Source organism: Chenopodium album, chromosome 24 (genome assembly GCF_948465745.1).
Source record: "Chenopodium album chromosome 24, dcCheAlbu1.1, whole genome shotgun sequence".
Lineage (NCBI taxonomy): Eukaryota > Viridiplantae > Streptophyta > Magnoliopsida > Caryophyllales > Amaranthaceae > Chenopodium > Chenopodium album.
In genome coordinates, this window is record NC_137857.1 from 6794689 (window position 1) to 6812252 (window position 17564).

General features: G+C 34.8%; 2 protein-coding genes across 3 annotated transcripts; both read right to left on the reverse strand.

The window, feature by feature from the left end:
- Nucleotides 1-5820: 5820 nt before the first annotated feature.
- On the reverse strand, nt 5821-8106 carry LOC145611120 (large ribosomal subunit protein uL4-like). The gene is made up of 2 exons (XM_081666363.1): nt 6909-8106; nt 5821-6154 (listed from the first exon to the last, which is right to left on the reverse strand). The coding sequence occupies exons 1-2, from the start codon at nt 8019-8021 to the stop codon at nt 6041-6043; spliced, it is 1227 nt and encodes a 408-aa protein (XP_081522489.1). The 5' UTR covers nt 8022-8106; the 3' UTR covers nt 5821-6040.
- A 2664-nt stretch (nt 8107-10770) lies between these two features.
- On the reverse strand, nt 10771-17533 carry LOC145611740 (uncharacterized). Of its 2 annotated transcripts, XM_081667101.1 has the most exons (11): nt 17312-17533; nt 16231-16283; nt 15705-16124; nt 14089-14379; nt 13331-13994; nt 13027-13164; nt 12853-12936; nt 11729-11860; nt 11542-11646; nt 11381-11453; nt 10771-11280 (listed from the first exon to the last, which is right to left on the reverse strand). In XM_081667101.1, exons 5-9 carry the CDS (start codon nt 13814-13816, stop codon nt 11611-11613), a joined length of 876 nt encoding a protein of 291 aa, XP_081523227.1. In that variant the 5' UTR covers nt 13817-13994; nt 14089-14379; nt 15705-16124; nt 16231-16283; nt 17312-17533; the 3' UTR covers nt 10771-11280; nt 11381-11453; nt 11542-11610. The 2 variants fall into 2 exon arrangements, with proteins under 2 accessions (XP_081523227.1, XP_081523226.1); XM_081667100.1 differs by lacking the exon at nt 16231-16283.
- Nucleotides 17534-17564: the final 31 nt, after the last annotated feature.

A 17564-nucleotide genomic window follows, 5' to 3' on the forward strand; every position in this document is an offset into this window, starting at 1 on the left:
TATTAAAAATTGAAGGTCATATTTATATCCCACAATCGGATTTACACTCTATCACGCCCCATCCTATTAAATTCGACAAGGGTAATTGAGATTTAAGGCCGCGACTAACTCTTAAACCATTACATATGACCAACTCAATCATAGCTTAAGCCGGTGATTAAAGCATGAGGTCGAATGGGCTTTATATACTCTATCAATTATATATACAAACAAATTGCACAAACTTTTAAATAAATCGGAACAAATTGAGTGATAAATCGACATTAAACAACAAATTAAAAAAAATTACCCTATATGTAAAATATACTTGTTCGTGATTCCTCACAACAGTCACAAAATATCCTACTCGTAATAATTCTAAGTAATATCTACATATAATCAAAATCAAACTAAAAGTCAAAGTTAGATATCTTATCATAGGATAAAAGTAGATCCTACCCACCCTAGATTCCTACACAACAAATCAAACTAAAAAATAAACAACCAAATCAAATCAGATAAAATTTCGTCTACATCATTTACTCGTAACACCACCGACAACAATAATACAAGAAAAACAACCAAAAAGAAAGATAGAGAGGAAAAAAAAAACATACACTGCAACAGCCAGTTCTAAGGCAAACACCAAGAGGAGGCAAAAGGATAGCCAAGAGAATCTCAAAGGCAATATGACACCGATTACTCTCTGCCATTTTTTTTTTTTTTTTATCCAATAAACTTATCTTTTTCAAGTGTAAAATAGTTTTGTGGTGATATTATGATTGATGAGAAAATAGTAGACTTTATAATAAAAGAAAGAGGCAGATATTTAAGCATATAATAAATGATGAGAAATTGAGATTCATAAAACACATGCCAAGTGGCAATAATATAGATGCACAATGTAATGAACAGTCAAGATAAAAAAAACAATAATTTGTTGTAAGATTGACAGACCTACCACTACGGAGATAAGTGATTATCCACTAATTTAGTTTTGACTGTTAATTGCTTTCAGTTTTGCTGGCTATTATTAACTCTTGTTGTATATGCTAGTTTTATACCTGGCCGACCTCTATTAAAGATTTAAAGTATCCCACCTCAAATTTGGATCGTACCCGGATTAAATAGTACTCTCTCTGTTTTTATTTATTTACAACACATTTCTTTAACGAAAATATTAAAATAGATAGAAGACTAGTTTGATCATGGGTTTTAACTATAAACTTAAGTTTTTGATTGGGTTGGTACCCTAATAAAATAAGTTTTACTACGGATGATAAAAAATTTAAGTTAAATAATAACTATTAAAGATTTACAGCTTAATTAAACAATTATGTTAGATAATCGTATACCTTGTTTTTTACTCACTTCCGAAAATAATTGTTAAGAATGTAAGCTGCAATTATAAATTGAAAAAGCTAAGGAAATAAAAATCTAATTGCAAATGAAATTGAAATTTACTCTACTTATACCTATACTTATTTATTTATTATTGTGGAGTGTTATTTTACTTTTTATGTCTTTTATTATTGGATTATAAAAGATACGAGTATTAATGGTTATATGTGTGTAACCGCATACGTGTCAATCAAAGTGTTGTAGATAGTGCATATTTAAGCTAATGGAGATTTTAAACTTTTTATTAATAATATTACTAGTTGTCTTCCAAAAAAAATAAATGTACTCCTCTCAGGTTTTTTTTTTTTTTTTTTTTTTTAATCGTCTCTCTTTGACCATCTTTTATGTTTTATAGGTAAGAAGCAATTTAGTTGTGTAAGAGCTTATTAGATTCATCTTGAATTATAATTTTTACTCATGACAAATTAATGTTTAAAATTTATCTTTGTTGAACATGAAAACACCAAATGATGTTATTAAAAAAAGACAGAGATAGTATAACATTTATAAAAACGTCTATTCTCATCTTTTATAATTGTTTAATTAAGACTTAGAAGACATAAGTTCTACTACATACATTGGAGTGATGGTTAATACTTTACACTAATGAATTTGAGGTTGTGAATTCAAGTATTGACACACACACACACACACACATATATATATATATATATATATATATATATATATATATATGTTTTTATATAATTTCAAAACAATTTTGCTACAGTGTAATGTATTCATTGTAGTCTTATAGATGTAAATCGATCATATTTTGTGCATACTCCCTCTGTCACATTATTTTTAAGAGCTTGTGTTCTCACGATAGTTTGTTTTCTAGTGCAGATAATAATGAAAAAAGTATGTATGAAGTACATGTGGGCACCAATTTTAAAGGATATATAGGGAAGTTTAGGGCCTGTTTATTTCAGCTTAATTTCAGTTCAGTTCAATTCAGCTCCAATCAGTTCAGTTCAATTCAGCTTCTAATTTTCTTCTCTCATAAAATATTCATTTCAACTCAGTTCAGCTCCAAGTCTCCAACCGATTCTGTTTAGCTCAGTTTAGTAAATGTTAACGGGCCCTTAATACTCCTTATGTTAAGTATAAAATGGGGAATATGTAGATAATTTTACATGGAACAAAAGATACAGACACTTAAAATAGGTCACCCTCCGTCCCTTTATTACATGCATGTATTCCTTTTTGGGGTGACCAAAATTAAGTGCCCATTTTCATTTATAGGTTGTACTTTTTGCCAATATTATTCTTGTTTTGATGATTTGTCATTATTTTTCTTTTTCTTTTTTGTACTTTACATCAATTCCTAATACTTTCTCTCTCATAATTCTCAACCACCTTTTTCCTTCTCTCTATCTCTCTCTAACCCCACATACACATTTGTACTCCCAATTTTTAGTTTTTAGTAATCTTTAACTTTTTTAATTCCCATGTAAAATGAAAAATAGGCATGTAATAAAGGGACGGAGGGAGTAATGATTGGAGTCAATTTAAAAAATATGCGGACTTCAAAAATGGGTTAGATCTTAGATGATTTGAATTGGGTCATGTCATCATGTTTGTCTGGGTCACCTCACTTGTGCAAAGCAAGGACATCATCTACACACACGAGGAACAAAGTTTGATAAAGTACAAAACAAAAACAAATTAAAGCCCAAATATTCAATTCAACAACTGTTTCTTTCTCTTTGTTTAGCCAAAAACGTATAACAAATATTATTGCCGTCAAACTTCAGATTGCTGCGGGAAATGCTTGGTCTCAACTAGGAAAAAAAAAAAGGAAAGAAAATGGAAAAGGCATAATGAAACAAAATAGCTGAAAAAGAGAAAGGGATCACTTGGTATTCTTATGTTGTCCTCCCCAAAATTTCACCAGCCACAAACCTGAATCAATGGCGGGCAAAAAATTGCCCAAAATTTTCCCCAATTTTTTCCCTCCCAAATTTTTGTGAAATAATTAATGGGGTTCCCTCCCCTATCCCCCCACCCAAAGCAAATAGAAAAATACAAAACAATAAATTGAAGCTCCAAAGGGTTGTACTAAAATTTCAGAGAAGAGAAGCTCTTGTATTTTGTGAGGATGAGTAATTAATTTCTGAAAATTGAGCCAGCTGCAACTGTGGATCTGAAATAGTAGAAGATTAGGCCTAATTTTTGAGAGAAGCTCTTATTATTGGAGTAATTAATTTGTAAAAATTGAGTGAGCTGCAACTTTGGATCTGAAATAGAAGAGGATTAGGTGTGGGTTTGTAGGTGAATGGATTTTTGTAATTGAGGTAAGTTATTATTTTGATTTGTTATTTTTTTGTTTTCCAAAAATTGTAATTGATTTTGATGATGGTAATTTGGTTTGCTGAGAACTGTGGTAAATTAACTATTAGATATAGAGAATATTTTGATAAATTGTAATGCTGAGAATTGTGATATTTGTATGTTGTTGAGAAATGAGTAAGTTAACAATATAGTGAAATTGATCAACATATAATTTTCAGTAATTGATTAATTTGTATTTCATTTTTAGTTAGTTATCATGTTTATATGCAATCATATTATCTACATGTAGGTACAATTCAGACCATACCATTATGTAGGAACAATTAAAGTGTATATGAGGTTGGTATCAATGTATATTAGGTATCAATGTATATGGTGTAATCAAAGTATATGTTAACGTTTGTATACCATCTACACAGTTAATAGTACGTACTGGTAATACCAACAACCATGCATGAAATATTAGGAGGAGTTGTCTTATATTTGTTGTTTCATGAGTTATGTTGATCTTGTTGCGGTGTTCTTTTCTTGGTTTATTATGATTGAAGAATATATTTTGTTCTTTGGTTTGGTTAGGAGTATAATGTTGTGCTCCAGAACCATGATACACAAGGGGGCACATACCTTAGCAACAGCTCATATAGCAGTTCTGACAGTGATGAAAGTGATCATTTTGATTTGAATGATGATTTGCTCATAATTTGCTCTATTCGCAGTCACTCTCCTTCCTAATAACCAATCCCAGACCAACCCGAGAACTAATTTTCTTTCCTGATGATGTAAAAGCATTTACATACTAGCTTTTGGTATGAGCCAAAGACCCTTTTACCCTCTCGATGAGCAATTTAGCAGCAGCATACGAATGAAGATAGCAGATTATCTGAACCAGGTTAAAGTGGCTCCTAAAAACCTTAAGCAGTAATAATTTCCTCACATTGTGAAAGTATGGAAATGGCCGTCATCTCCCAAAGAAAATTAAATCAACGCAGGCAGAAACATCATTGATTCATCCTTAACAAACAAACTCACCAGAACTTCCAAGCAGAAACTCTAAACTCCAAGCTCAGCTCAAAGAAAACAAGTCACTTTCAAATGAAATTCTAAGTTTAAATCTTAGAGGGGTTACATTGTATCCTAGTCAGTAGTGCTTGAAATCATAGTTGAGGTAACAATGATTCAATTTACTGTCATAAAAAAAGAAAATAAATAAATAAATAAAATTAGAAATAAAAAACTGAAACCAAAAAGGGCAATACCGACAATTCCATCTATATCACCCTCCCTAAATTAGTAGGATGCGAAAACATCAAAAACTACACTATCCCACAATCCAAGCAACAAAAGCAACCCTTAAAATTGGACTTTTCATTACAAACTCTCAGTAGGGTACAAATATTCAATATTGAATGATAAGTTTAGAAGCACGAAAATCATCCAATGGTATTGAAATTATTTTAAATCGACAACAGGGTAACCAGCTTATTGGACTGGTTTTTTTAAAGCACCAGAGGTCAGCAAGGATACATTCTATTGAAACGGTATTGGAAATTATTATACTTCAATGCAGAATCAAATTGGGCTCAACTAAGAGAACAGAACGTAGCAGTTGAAGAGGATGAAAAGAAGCTCTATTGAAAGTTTGAAACGTTGAAAGAAATCATATCCAAGAACTATCAAATTCAAATGAAATGCAAGTAGCTCTTGCTTCGGTCTCTGGACTACAGGCACTGCTACTAGTCCTTCAGATACCCTGGCATTTTTTCATAGTAGCCATCTAGCATGCAGAACAGAGTTATATAAAGCAATAGCTCTATATCCGGACAGAAATCTGTAACAAAAAGATAGCTCTGTCTGCCTGCCCAGACAGAAGAAGGGGTTCCGTAACAAATGATTGAGCAGCAGCAAAACAATCAAGACTGTATGATGCTGCTTTAATTGATCATTGAGCAGCTTTCTTCTATTTCCATAAGACTCCCTCAACTGACTCAAGCCTCAAGTCACGGGAAAAATAAGCAAACCAAACACAAAGATTGCAAAGAATGACTAATGTGACCATGTCCCTTCATTAAACAAAAATGGGACTTCCCAAGTATCGGAAATTCAGAATCATACAGCTGAGGTCAGAGGAGCACTCACACAAAACTATGAAGGTATGAAAATCCATATAAGAAGTAGAGCAACAAATACCAAAGACGGTAAATTTCCAGTAAAGAGCCCTCAAACTACAACAGCTATAGGCACAAATTTAAAATAACAAGACCAGGGGATAACTTTCAAGTCTTAATATCTTCAACATCCAAAACTCAATAAATTAGATAATCTTAAACCAAATATCTCTAACAAAAATTAAGATCTAGAAACAAAATTACTGAGAAACACCAAGCCATTTTGTGAAGTTCTCAAATTCGGTGTAATCGGAATCGGAAATCATAGTCTTGTAAAACGATCTTCCAGAGGCCTTGATGGCAGTAAGCTCCTCCTGTTCAACATTGAGCAAAAATACAGCAAAATTAGCAGTTGTAACATAATTCAAGACTTTAATAACTATGACCGCAACTAAGAATTTTACCGCATTTCAAGCCTGGTAAAAATACTTGAAAAGAAACACACAGCATCGAAATCACAGTTACAATCTCAACTCTTAAGAAACAATCACAATTCTAAATGACTATAGCAATCACAGAACATGTACATCAATTTAATGAATTGATTGATCCATCAAAACTAAAGGACTTAAATTGAAACAGGGTATATGCATTCAAACTCGAGATAGCAAATGACATCATAACCAGCATCAAACAAACAAGATCAATAGCAAGACCAAATAAACATGATTGATTGCAATATCAAAGGGAGTTATCTCATATAACAATATAGCATATAACACAATTAACCATCCCACAAAACAGATCAAATTCCAAAGTCTTGTGAATTTCTGAAATTAACATCATCAATTTTAATAGAATATAAACATACATTGTCTGATATCAGTAGAAAATCATACACAAATTAATGAACATGGATCATAACTCATAAATCATACAACAACTAAACAATTGTAAAATTCATTTGCATCAACATTTCAAAGCTTTAACAGCAAAACTAAACACTTTTTTCAGCAAAGCAGTAAAATTTATTGACATACATATTATAATGAGCAAATAAAATAAACTGATGAAACAATAATTAAAATGTAAGTATGACATTAACAAAAACAAGAGAAAGAAAAATACCTTGGAAAGGACCTTTCTCTTCTTCTGGAGCTTGGATTCCTTAGAAGCAGCCCTTTGCTTCTCAGCCAACAAAGCCATCCTCTTAGCAGTCTTAGCATACGGGTTCAATTTCAGCATAACATTGAGATTCTTCAATGGGTTCTTCTTCATTGGTGCCCTAACATAATCCTTCTTAATCGGTCGAACAACCGACTGAATCTCATCAGAATTGATAAGCCTAGCAAGATCACCATTCAACATCTTCGCCCTTGGCAACACATACTTGTTCTTCTTCTCAGAAGCCTTATCGAACGACCCGTAAATCGAATCGAGCTTCTCGAAAGCACCCTTAGTCCATATCACAAACCTCCCCAAATGACCACCAGGAGCAAGCTTCAACAAATTCAACCTATCAACATGACAAATTTCAACCCCAGGAATGTTCCTAAACGCCTTAACCAACTTTGATCCCTCGGTCGAGTACACGATGAGCGGCCCCTTTCGAGAAATGTACCTTCTGTTCCTCATCTTTCCTTTCCCAGCACGAATCGCAATGGACTTCTTTGCCTTCTCCACATCCTCAATCGCACCGATTGATTTCAACACCTTCAAAGCAGACTTAGTCTTGTCAACACCCTCAATTGAGTCCGACACAACAAGGGGAAGCTCGGGAACAGTCTCGATCTTATGCCCGCGAGCAAGAACAAGTGAGGGAATAGCGGTCGCAGCAATAGCAGATACAACAGCATACCTCTTCTGATTAACATTAATCTTAACATGCCATTTTCTCCAGATCCTGGTAGGAGCAAACATACGCCCACCACGACACATGTTTCCGAAAGCTCCCTGACCGGCACGGTGGGTACCACCACCAGGCACACGGGGGATACGGGAGACAGCACGGCCCGTGCCCCAGGATTCAGCGGAGGTCTGATGCCCAGCTTTGCGGGAAACAGCGTAAGGTTGACGGGAGTTTTTGGAGATGTTGGAGTGAACGTAGGTGACGAGGTCGGGGCGAAGGGGGGCTTTCATGACGTCGGGGAGTGGTGCGGAGGGGGTGGAGTCGGTTGACATGTCGGACTCCACGGTTTGGATGGTCACCAGTGGGCGGGCGGCGGCGGCGGTGGAAGACATTTTCAGAGAATTAGGGTTTTATTTGGGTATGAGAGAAGGGTGGAGTACTGGAGTAGGTTTAAGAAGAGTGTAGAGTTTCGGGTTGGGTTTTTTTTTGGGTTTGAGAGAAGGGTGTTTTTGGGTTTTCTACCTTCTTGTATACTGTATGGATAAATCCAAACCTCATTTTTTGTATCACAACTTCCTACTACTTGTACGATTATTATTAATAACTAGATGAAAGATGCACGGTTTGTTTGATTTTTTTTTTTTTTTTTTGTTATTTTTTTTTTATTTTTGCATTTATGAGCTAAAATTTGTTATATATTTAAATAAAATTCCTAATATTAAAAGATAATATTTAATATTTAATTAATTTAAACTTAAAAATCTCGTTCGCCAATTTTGCTTACGTGGCATTTGAATTATTTAATTCTAAAAAAAATTAATAATCTCTTATTTAATTGGCTAATACTAAGATTTATAATCCTACATGGCGCGCTGAGAAAATTAGATCCTACGTGGCTCTCTAAAAACTCGGGGAAAAACTCCCCTTTATATATATATATATTAGATTAATTTTTCAAATAATAAATTAATAAGCACTATTTTGTAAAAAAAAAATATGTGCATTAATAATAGATTTATATGTGCATTAATATTCAAGGGATTAAAGTAGATTAAAGTTTTAGGGTGGTAAAATATGTGGTTGCCACCTCGAATCTCATTCATGGCTATTTGTTTGGGAAGGGAGTTATGGTTTCTGCTTCTAATGAACATTATGTGATGTTGAATCTAGTATCTCCTTCTACATGTTATGGTTTTTGGTTCTAAAAGTCACTAAATGACATAATCCATTTAGTGACTTTATGTTAGCACCTTTAAAACAGTGTCATTAAGTGTTGGATGGTATAGTTTCATAGTATTTTCTACACCCGTGAAGGTATCATTTTTCTAACCATGGGTGTTATGCATGTAAACCATGGATGGATCCATCTTTCGACGTCTTACATATGCCGAAAAGGGAAAATCGAAGGTAGAAGACTTTGATATTTGTCAAGAACTGGTTGAACCCGGTGAAAGGGATGTGAAGGACACTATTGGCTCATTAGCTCTCGAAATGAGATCAAAGAGTTTAATAATCCCATTTCAGCAAGCCGTTAAGAGTGGTAAGGGTTCGAGAGCCATTCACAGGATACGTTGGCATCCCACGTACCCTTATTTGACACTTGTTGAGCTTGGCCAACCAAGTGCGTTTAAACAGGAGGCTTACTGCTTAATGTTTTACTGCTTTCATCTTTGACATGGTGAAGTTGAAGGAAACACTAGCTAAATGCATGATACACAAACGTCGGCACAAATGGCTTAAAAAATTCTTCTGCATGTTTAAGTCATTACAGGGTTGGTTAGAAGATGTTGATGGCCATGTTCAGACCATTGTGCCCCAATTAGGCCAATGGGGTATTGTTATTTTGGGCCGAAAGTTCTCTGGAGAGAGTGGAATAGGGGTTGATGTTGCCGAAAAGGTGAACATCACATATGAGTGGGTCAAGTTCTCTGAATACAATGTGAAACAAGATTTCCAATGGCACCTAAATGACGACAAATTCATCGAGTTCAAGGTTATGATGATGGAGGTTAACGGTGTAGATGTCATGAGCAACATGGATATCCTCCTCACCGATCCGTACTTAATATCTCAACACCCCCGAGAGTACAGGATCCGTATGGATTATGCGGAGGCTAAATTCCAACGGCAATTCTCGGATACAGATTTGAACTCAAACTCCGACACCCACCACCACTGATACGGATGGGGAATGAAGAAATACAATCATGTGTTGTTGCAGATGCATTAGTATCATAGTATGCCTATTGATGGTACCTGTTATAATACCATGATATAATAAGATGGTATCAATCGCATATATATTGGTAGCTGAATTACAAGTATTTAATTCTTTATTACTCTAAATGTTTAAAGAAGTAATTACTCTAAATGTTTAAATGTTTATTTTGAAGAATTTTGCATTTTCAATGGTGTTGTTATGTTTTGTTTTGAGAGATGGTATCCCATACAATACTTTACATAATTAGTTAGTTCGATGTTACATAAATAGTATGATGACATGACATTTTGAATACCAATCGCATTTCAAGATTATTTATAGACATTATTCCTAACAACATCCTATAAATGACACAACCCATGTAATGACCTTTGGCTTGGTGCGTCCATTAGTACCAACCTCATATACATTGATACCAGCCTCATATACATTAATACCAACCTCATATACATTGATACAAACCTCATATACACGGTCAGCTTGATTGGTATACATTAGTACCAACCTCATATATTATTAGTACCAACACCATATACATTGATACCAACCTCTTATATACCGTCAGTTTGATTGGTATACATTAGTACCCCTTGTTACATTAGTACCAACACCATATACATTGATACCAACTTGTTATACACCACCATTGTGATTGATATACATTAGTACCAACCTCATATATACCATCAGCTTGATTGGTATATGTTATAACACAATGATACCATTTTTATGACACATACTGATATTGTTGTAAGGTTTCAAAACTAATACTTAAGAAATCTCCAATGTGTTCATTTATAATATTTGCGGAGTTATTGTGGTAGACTACATATTTTTTTTGCATACATATTTTCAACAAACAATGGGACTGAATACCAACTTAACCTCAAACCACAACCAATTTCAATCAAAATGTGATGCATCTTAACCTGAACCTACCATAATGTAATATAACCATTAACTCAAACCTACCATAATGTAATACATTCGTTAAACCTACCATAATGTAATACAACCATTAAATAAAACCTACCATAATGTAATAAATTCATTACATCAACCTACCTAGTAGTTTGACTTACATCCACCTATCATAATGTAATTCAATTAGTAGCAAAATATACATTATATGGCATTCTACTTTGGCATACCCACATTCAAAAACAAGGCATCCACCTATACGGTTAGGAATCATCCATGGGTTGACTTATATATTAACAAAATCATCAACCCATGGGCTTGTATACCAACTGGAATATCAAAATATGCAATCTGTTCTGTAGGGAAACTAACTGACAACACTAATGAAATCAGTTTCCTTTATTGGTAGCCCAATCTTACACTAAGTTCTGAACATCCGCACGGCGTTCGTTCGCGGAGCTGCGAAGGTCACTCAACAACAGTCTCGCTCTACCAATATCTAGTGCCTCCTGCATAGCATTTATAAACGAGTCAAATATTATGTTAGTACTATACATGGACTTATACAATATAAAATAAGAGACTAAAAGCAACTATTAGTGACTTTACCCAACGAAATTTGGTTTCAAACCGTTCCACATAGTTCTTAATGCAAGATAACATTATTGCGCCGTCGCTCATGCTATAACACCGGCACGCGGGAATAAGTTAGTAAAATAAGTTGGCGTCAATGTTCATCATAAGGTTATAAAATACAAAAAAATTCTTACTCATCAGTAGGTTCTTGGATGTCAACAGGATCCACCTCCCATGTCAACATAGGTCCTTCTTTCCACTTGTCATCCAAGTGCTTCAGAATTTTGTCCATTCCCGCCCTTTGGTTTAATGGAAAAATGTTGGTTACTATTTGAATATAAAAAAAATGAAAAGCTATTAAAATTTCTGTTATATACACACCAACTCATCTAGCACGTCATCATGGATGTGAGCTGGTTCGAAATGAGTGGAATCTATAAGCCATATCTTTTCATCCTTAAAGTGAAAGGCCGCACACCACCAGTGATCTTCCTCAAGAACGGGAACAAATACCTTTCCATAATGTTTGTAATCATATAACATTAGTTAACATAATAATAGTTATCATAACAATTCCTCATATGTTCCTTGCTATATTGTGAACTGTGTGGGGTTGTGGTTGTCAGAAAAATAATTTGTTTTGGTTTTTTTCTTTGTCTTCTATTACTATCTGCACTTAGTTTGGTTAATACATTATGCATTGTGAACTGTGTGGAAGAAGAGAAAGTGTTGAAAGGGGATGACGTGATTGTAGAATTAGAAGCGTCATTGGAAGATCTGTACATGGGAGGCACAGTGAAAGTAGGATTTTTTATTTATCTGAAGCAATAATGCTAAATTTAAAGTCCTGATTGCTGCATGAATTGAGAAAGAGCCAGTCATGTTACTGTATAGCAAAGAAAATATAGAGAGACAACTAGGAAATGTCAAAAAAAATGAGTCATGCTATAAATTGTTATTTCTCAATTACTGTCAGCCATTGTCCATTAAGTTTTGTGTAAGAGCATGAAGTTTTTGTCTCTCTTTTCATTTTCTTTTTCTCATTCAAGGTTTTATTACCCATTATGCATTGTGGGCCCTTCATTGTGGTTTCATATGCCCTTCTCTGGGATGAAGCTATTCAATTTGTAATGATAGTACCTTCTCTTCAGTTCTAGCCTTCCTTTTTGTATGTTATTACATTCTATTGGTTTCTATTCTATATAATACTATACAATCTATCCTAACAAGACAACATAAAGTATATGGATGAATCTTAATGAAGCACTTAGAGCCTTGGCATAATTATAGAGCCTTGGCATAATTATAGAGGCACATGTCTCGCATAGTCTGTTTATATTATTAATAATATAGTCGTTCTCGTAAATTCTCTTTATTGGAGATTAGACACACAGTGACATGGTATACATAATGTTGTATAAATTACCATGTGGTAATAGAAGACGAATAAATCAGCTTATACATATACCCCCATCATGCCCTACTACTAAATATAGTTTGCGTACCTCATTTGCAATCGTGACTTCAAAGGGCTCAAAACTGTCTCGCGGGACCCAAGGATGCCTCTCCCCATAAGCCACATCCAATGACTACGGAAACAATTGCAGCACAATCAAAACAAGCAGAAAACACATAAAATAACAACAAATTACCAACTTCATTACAAACGAAGTACTTACTTTCATCAACCCATAGTCTTTGGATTTCTTCACATCCTTCTCATATCCTTCTCTAATCTTCTCCACAGTCCATACCTCAATCCTCGGATACACACCCCACCTCATCGGAGTCATACAAAGCCGATCTAGGTAGAAAATCTGAAACGAATTTACAAAAATCTCAGCCTTAAAGAGTGTGATATAAAATAATGAAACCCAAAGACAGAGACAGAGACAGAGACAGACCATTTGCATAATCATGTACTTTTATAAAGTAGCCTTACTTATAAAATTACATGTAAATAATCATTTTACAAAAACTTACCATGAGAAAAAGAGAACATCCACCCGCCCCTGCAGCATAACCAGAAGGTTCAAATCTAGCAGCAAAGTCCCTAGCACATGTCATGAGCCACTCATGCGCCAAAGTGCACCAATCATAATCCCGTGCTTCCACTCCAACACAAACTGGAGGACCTAGGGAAGCTGCCAAATGTTTTCCTCCAGTAGTCGGGCATATCAGCCCCCCTATCATCGCTACCAAAAAACCAATCAATAAATCATCTTGGTCCTTCCTCGTAATAACGGGCATTGTCAGAATCAGGTCCACAGACATTCCACACCTACCATTCTTATCTTTAACACCATACAATTTTTTAAGTACGTAAGCATATTTTTCTTCAAATGCCAAACCACCATCACTTACTTTCCTTGGAAGGTCCTTACTTCCGGCAGGAAGATTAAAAATGCAACGCCATTGTGTAGGGCACCTGCCTTCCGTCGCCCATTTCAAAAAGTCCAATGTGACCATCAACCCTACTCATCAGCCAATAAGCAAACCCCCGACAGAACTTTCCATTCTTCAACTTAATGACATGGAAAAGGTCACCGAAGCCACATCTTTCGATTATCGCACGCCTATTCTTATCCTCTTTCAACTTTTCCAGCAATCCACCCATTGCGTCAACTTTGCACATGAAGTTTGCGGACTAGAACAAAAAAATTACAAATGCGTCATTAATAACACATAGCCCCCTAAAAAGATCATAAGATTGCTGAAGAAAAACAAAATTAACTTTATACCTTCCCAGAACAGTAAGTTTCTTGTGTAACAACAACTATGCCTTTTTCTTTCACCATTTGACCTTGAGACTGAACACCTTGGCCTTGTGGCTGAAACACTTGAGGCTGAAACACTTGTGGCCGAAAATCTTGGGACTGAAAACTTGGAGACTGGAAACCATGTTGCTGAAAAGCTTGTGCTTGTGGTTGAAATCCTTGCGGTGGAAAGCCTTGAGGTTGAAACCCTTGTTGTTGAAACCCTTGTGGTTGAAAATCATGTGGTTGCAAACCCTGTGGATAAATTCCTTCTTCCTGCAACAGTTATATGAGCTAATTCAATTAAACTAGGCTCAATACTCTATTAGCAGAACTAAAAGTTCACTAAAATGTGGACATTAATAAAGAGATTAAGCTATCACATAAAGGATGAGCAAGGGAGTCTGATCTGGTTGATATCACTACAAAGGATGAGCAGGGGAGGGGAGTCTGATCTGGTTCAGATATGGCTTATCTTGTAGCTTAATGTGCAAGATCAAGTGAAAGTCTCCTGATAATCTGTATATACACGCCTTTCATAATTCCTCTATGAATGATGATCATAATAATGGTAAAATAAGGGCATTTTAAATTCAGTGGGGTGTTTCTGTTTCTCATAATTTTTTTTATATGTGAGTTCCTCGATTTGCATTAGCAACTGTTTGTGAATTGTGATTGCCAACATCATCTCTTTAAAAAATTCACTCTTTTCAAGCATTGTGCGCATAGAATAACTAATACATAAAAAAAACATTTTTAAGCGAGAGCCACAATATATGTACTATAATGATAGATGGCTAGGGATAATAGCTAAGGAGAGAAAGTAAGTTATAATGGTCTTAAAAAAAATAAAAAAATAAAAAAATAAAAAATAGAAAAAAAAAATATCAGGGCCAACTGACTAGAAGAATAACAAACAAATGAGACACTGTTTTGAACTAGTTACCAGAACCTCAATATATTGGATTTGATCTATCAATATTGGATGTCCAAGTAGCATTTTCTGGTTTTTCTTACATAGAAAAATATCATTAACTTAACTCCAAGAATCTTGGCAGGGTGATGCAAGTAAAAAAGGTTAAAGGGTTGACAAAAAAACTTCCACATCCTAACCTCCTAGAGGTCTGGTTAAGATGAATTATGCAAGCTGTCTTTCATTGGTAGGTCTTATTAAGATGAATTATTATGCCACATGTCCCCTCACAAGATGAATTATTATGCTGTAAAATCATCTTATTCTGGTGTATTATTGGCAAATCAAAGCATTATAAAGTTCAAGTATGTTTCTTTTATTTTTCTATGTTTAATCTTCCTTTTCTCCACCTTTTTTGATATTCCTAACTACTCATTTGATATTCATTTGATAAGCATCCTAACTACTCATTTGATATTCCCTCTCAAATAACTACTCATTTGATATTCCCTCTCAAATAAAAAAAAAATTAAAAAAAACTACTCATTTGATAAGCTGGCTCTGACATTTACAAGCAATTCAATAACAAAAGTAGCAAATAAATGCGTCCACACATTTACTTTCTAACAAAAATCAGCAATTAGCGCAGAAACAAACAAACAATAATGTAAAGGTAGTTCACACACACCTCGCTTATCAACTCGTGTGGGTGTACAGGAACTTTGGCCCGCTTCTTGCTACTAGGCAGCAGTGGGGCGGCAGATGCCGTAGGTGGTGCCCTTGGTCGTGGCTTAGATGCTGCCTTTGGTGCCCTAGGTGGTAGTAAAACAGATTTTTTCCGACCAGCACCACCCCGCGATTCCTGGACATCTGGAATGCGTCTTCACCGGACCGGAATAGCTTCATCATCATCGAATATAACATCCTCACTAGTAGCGACATAATCCTCATCTTGAGAAAAATCATCCTCACTGTCGGACTCACTATCATCATCATCATAAAGAACATCTGCTTCCGGCTCCAAAGTTATTTCCTTCTGCTTCCTTTTGCGATTAGCGGGATTGCTCGAAGAAGCAGGTTGATCCCTCATTATCTCACGGACACTAGCCTGCGAATACACAAACAAATCAATAAAGCTGCACCTTAAGAGACTAACTAACAGGTTAAAATTACACATAATACCAATAAAATATATCACTATCCAATTTACTCACCCCAATGCTACTTCGTGGTCCAATTGAAGAGTCGCCTTTCTTAAACACCATGGCTGCGGTTGTTTGACACACACACACAAGCCATTTAGATGTTTTAGGACGACAAAACACAAATACACAAATAATACAAACACCGGCATCTAATAGAATATCTAAGTTTTTGATTCACCCCACCTAATAAAAAACAACATAAGAAAAACTCAACAAACTAGTTATGATTCCAACATACATAATCTCATATAAACTTCTCTTTACTATTTTTCGAAATATAATTCAGAACATATACAAGCTATGATTACAAGCGTTGTTGATGGTACACTTTACCATACCAACAACATAGCATGTACCATACCAACAACATAATTATATGTACCAACCGCATTACCATACCAACATAACATAATTACATGTACCATACCAACAATATAATTATATGTACCAACCATATTATTAATGGTGCAACAAAAAAAAAACCATGTAGTATAACAAAAAATTGAATTTGGTAATGGGAATAAAGGGTACTATTATTATTATAACAATAGGAACCAAGAGTCCGAGAAACCCCAAAAAAAATTACTAATCAAATTTCATATCACTTACTTCAACATGAATTTGGGTTATACTCAGATCAAGCCTTCTAAAATAGTCTATTTTAATACCACTGTCCAGCATTTTACGACAACAACAATTTTCCCCAAATTTCAAGACACCACTCCATTTGAAACAACAATATTGCATAAACACGCATAATAGAAGACAAAATTACTGAAATTCCTAAAAAAACTAGCATAAACAACTATATACTTTACGGAGGAGATACTATCAAATTCCTAAATTAACTAGCATAAACAACTATAAACAACTAAATTCCTAAAAAAACTAGCGCATAAACAACTATATACTCAAATTCCTAAGAAAACTAGCATAAACAACTATATACTATCAAATTCCTTAAAAAACTAGCATAAACACCCATAATATAGCATAAACACGCATAATAGAAGACAAAATTACCCAAATTCCCCCAAATTACCCAAATCCCATAAACCCTAACTTCGAAATTACATGTGCAAAAACTTACAATTACGGAGGAGATTCACCGGAATTAAGTGTTGGTCGTCCTTCTCCGTCGACACAACGTTCACCCTTCACCGGAAACCGTCGTCTTCTTCGCTCTCTTTCTCAATCAACGTGCTGCATTTCCCTTCTTTCTCACACTTCTTTTTTATCACTCTTCTCGTGTTTCCTCTTTTCTAAAGAAAGAATATTCTCTCTCTTCCCTTTTTGTTTCAACTTTCTTTTGTTAACTCTCTCTCTTCCCTTTTACTCCCTTT

Coding starts and splice junctions, on each gene's coding strand:
- LOC145611120 (XM_081666363.1), bottom strand. CDS start 8,021: ATGTCTTCCACCGCCGCCGCCGCCCGCCCACTGGTGACCATCCAAACC. Junction 6,155..6,908: donor AGAGAAAGGTCCTTTCCAAG/GTATTTTTCTTT, acceptor AATGTTGAACAG/GAGGAGCTTACTGCCATCAA.
- LOC145611740 (XM_081667100.1), bottom strand. CDS start 13,816: ATGGTCACATTGGACTTTTTGAAATGGGCGACGGAAGGCAGGTGCCCT. Junction 11,861..12,852: donor AAGTCACGATTGCAAATGAG/GTACGCAAACTA, acceptor CATTATGGAAAG/GTATTTGTTCCCGTTCTTGA. Junction 11,647..11,728: donor ATGACGTGCTAGATGAGTTG/GTGTGTATATAA, acceptor ATTAAACCAAAG/GGCGGGAATGGACAAAATTC.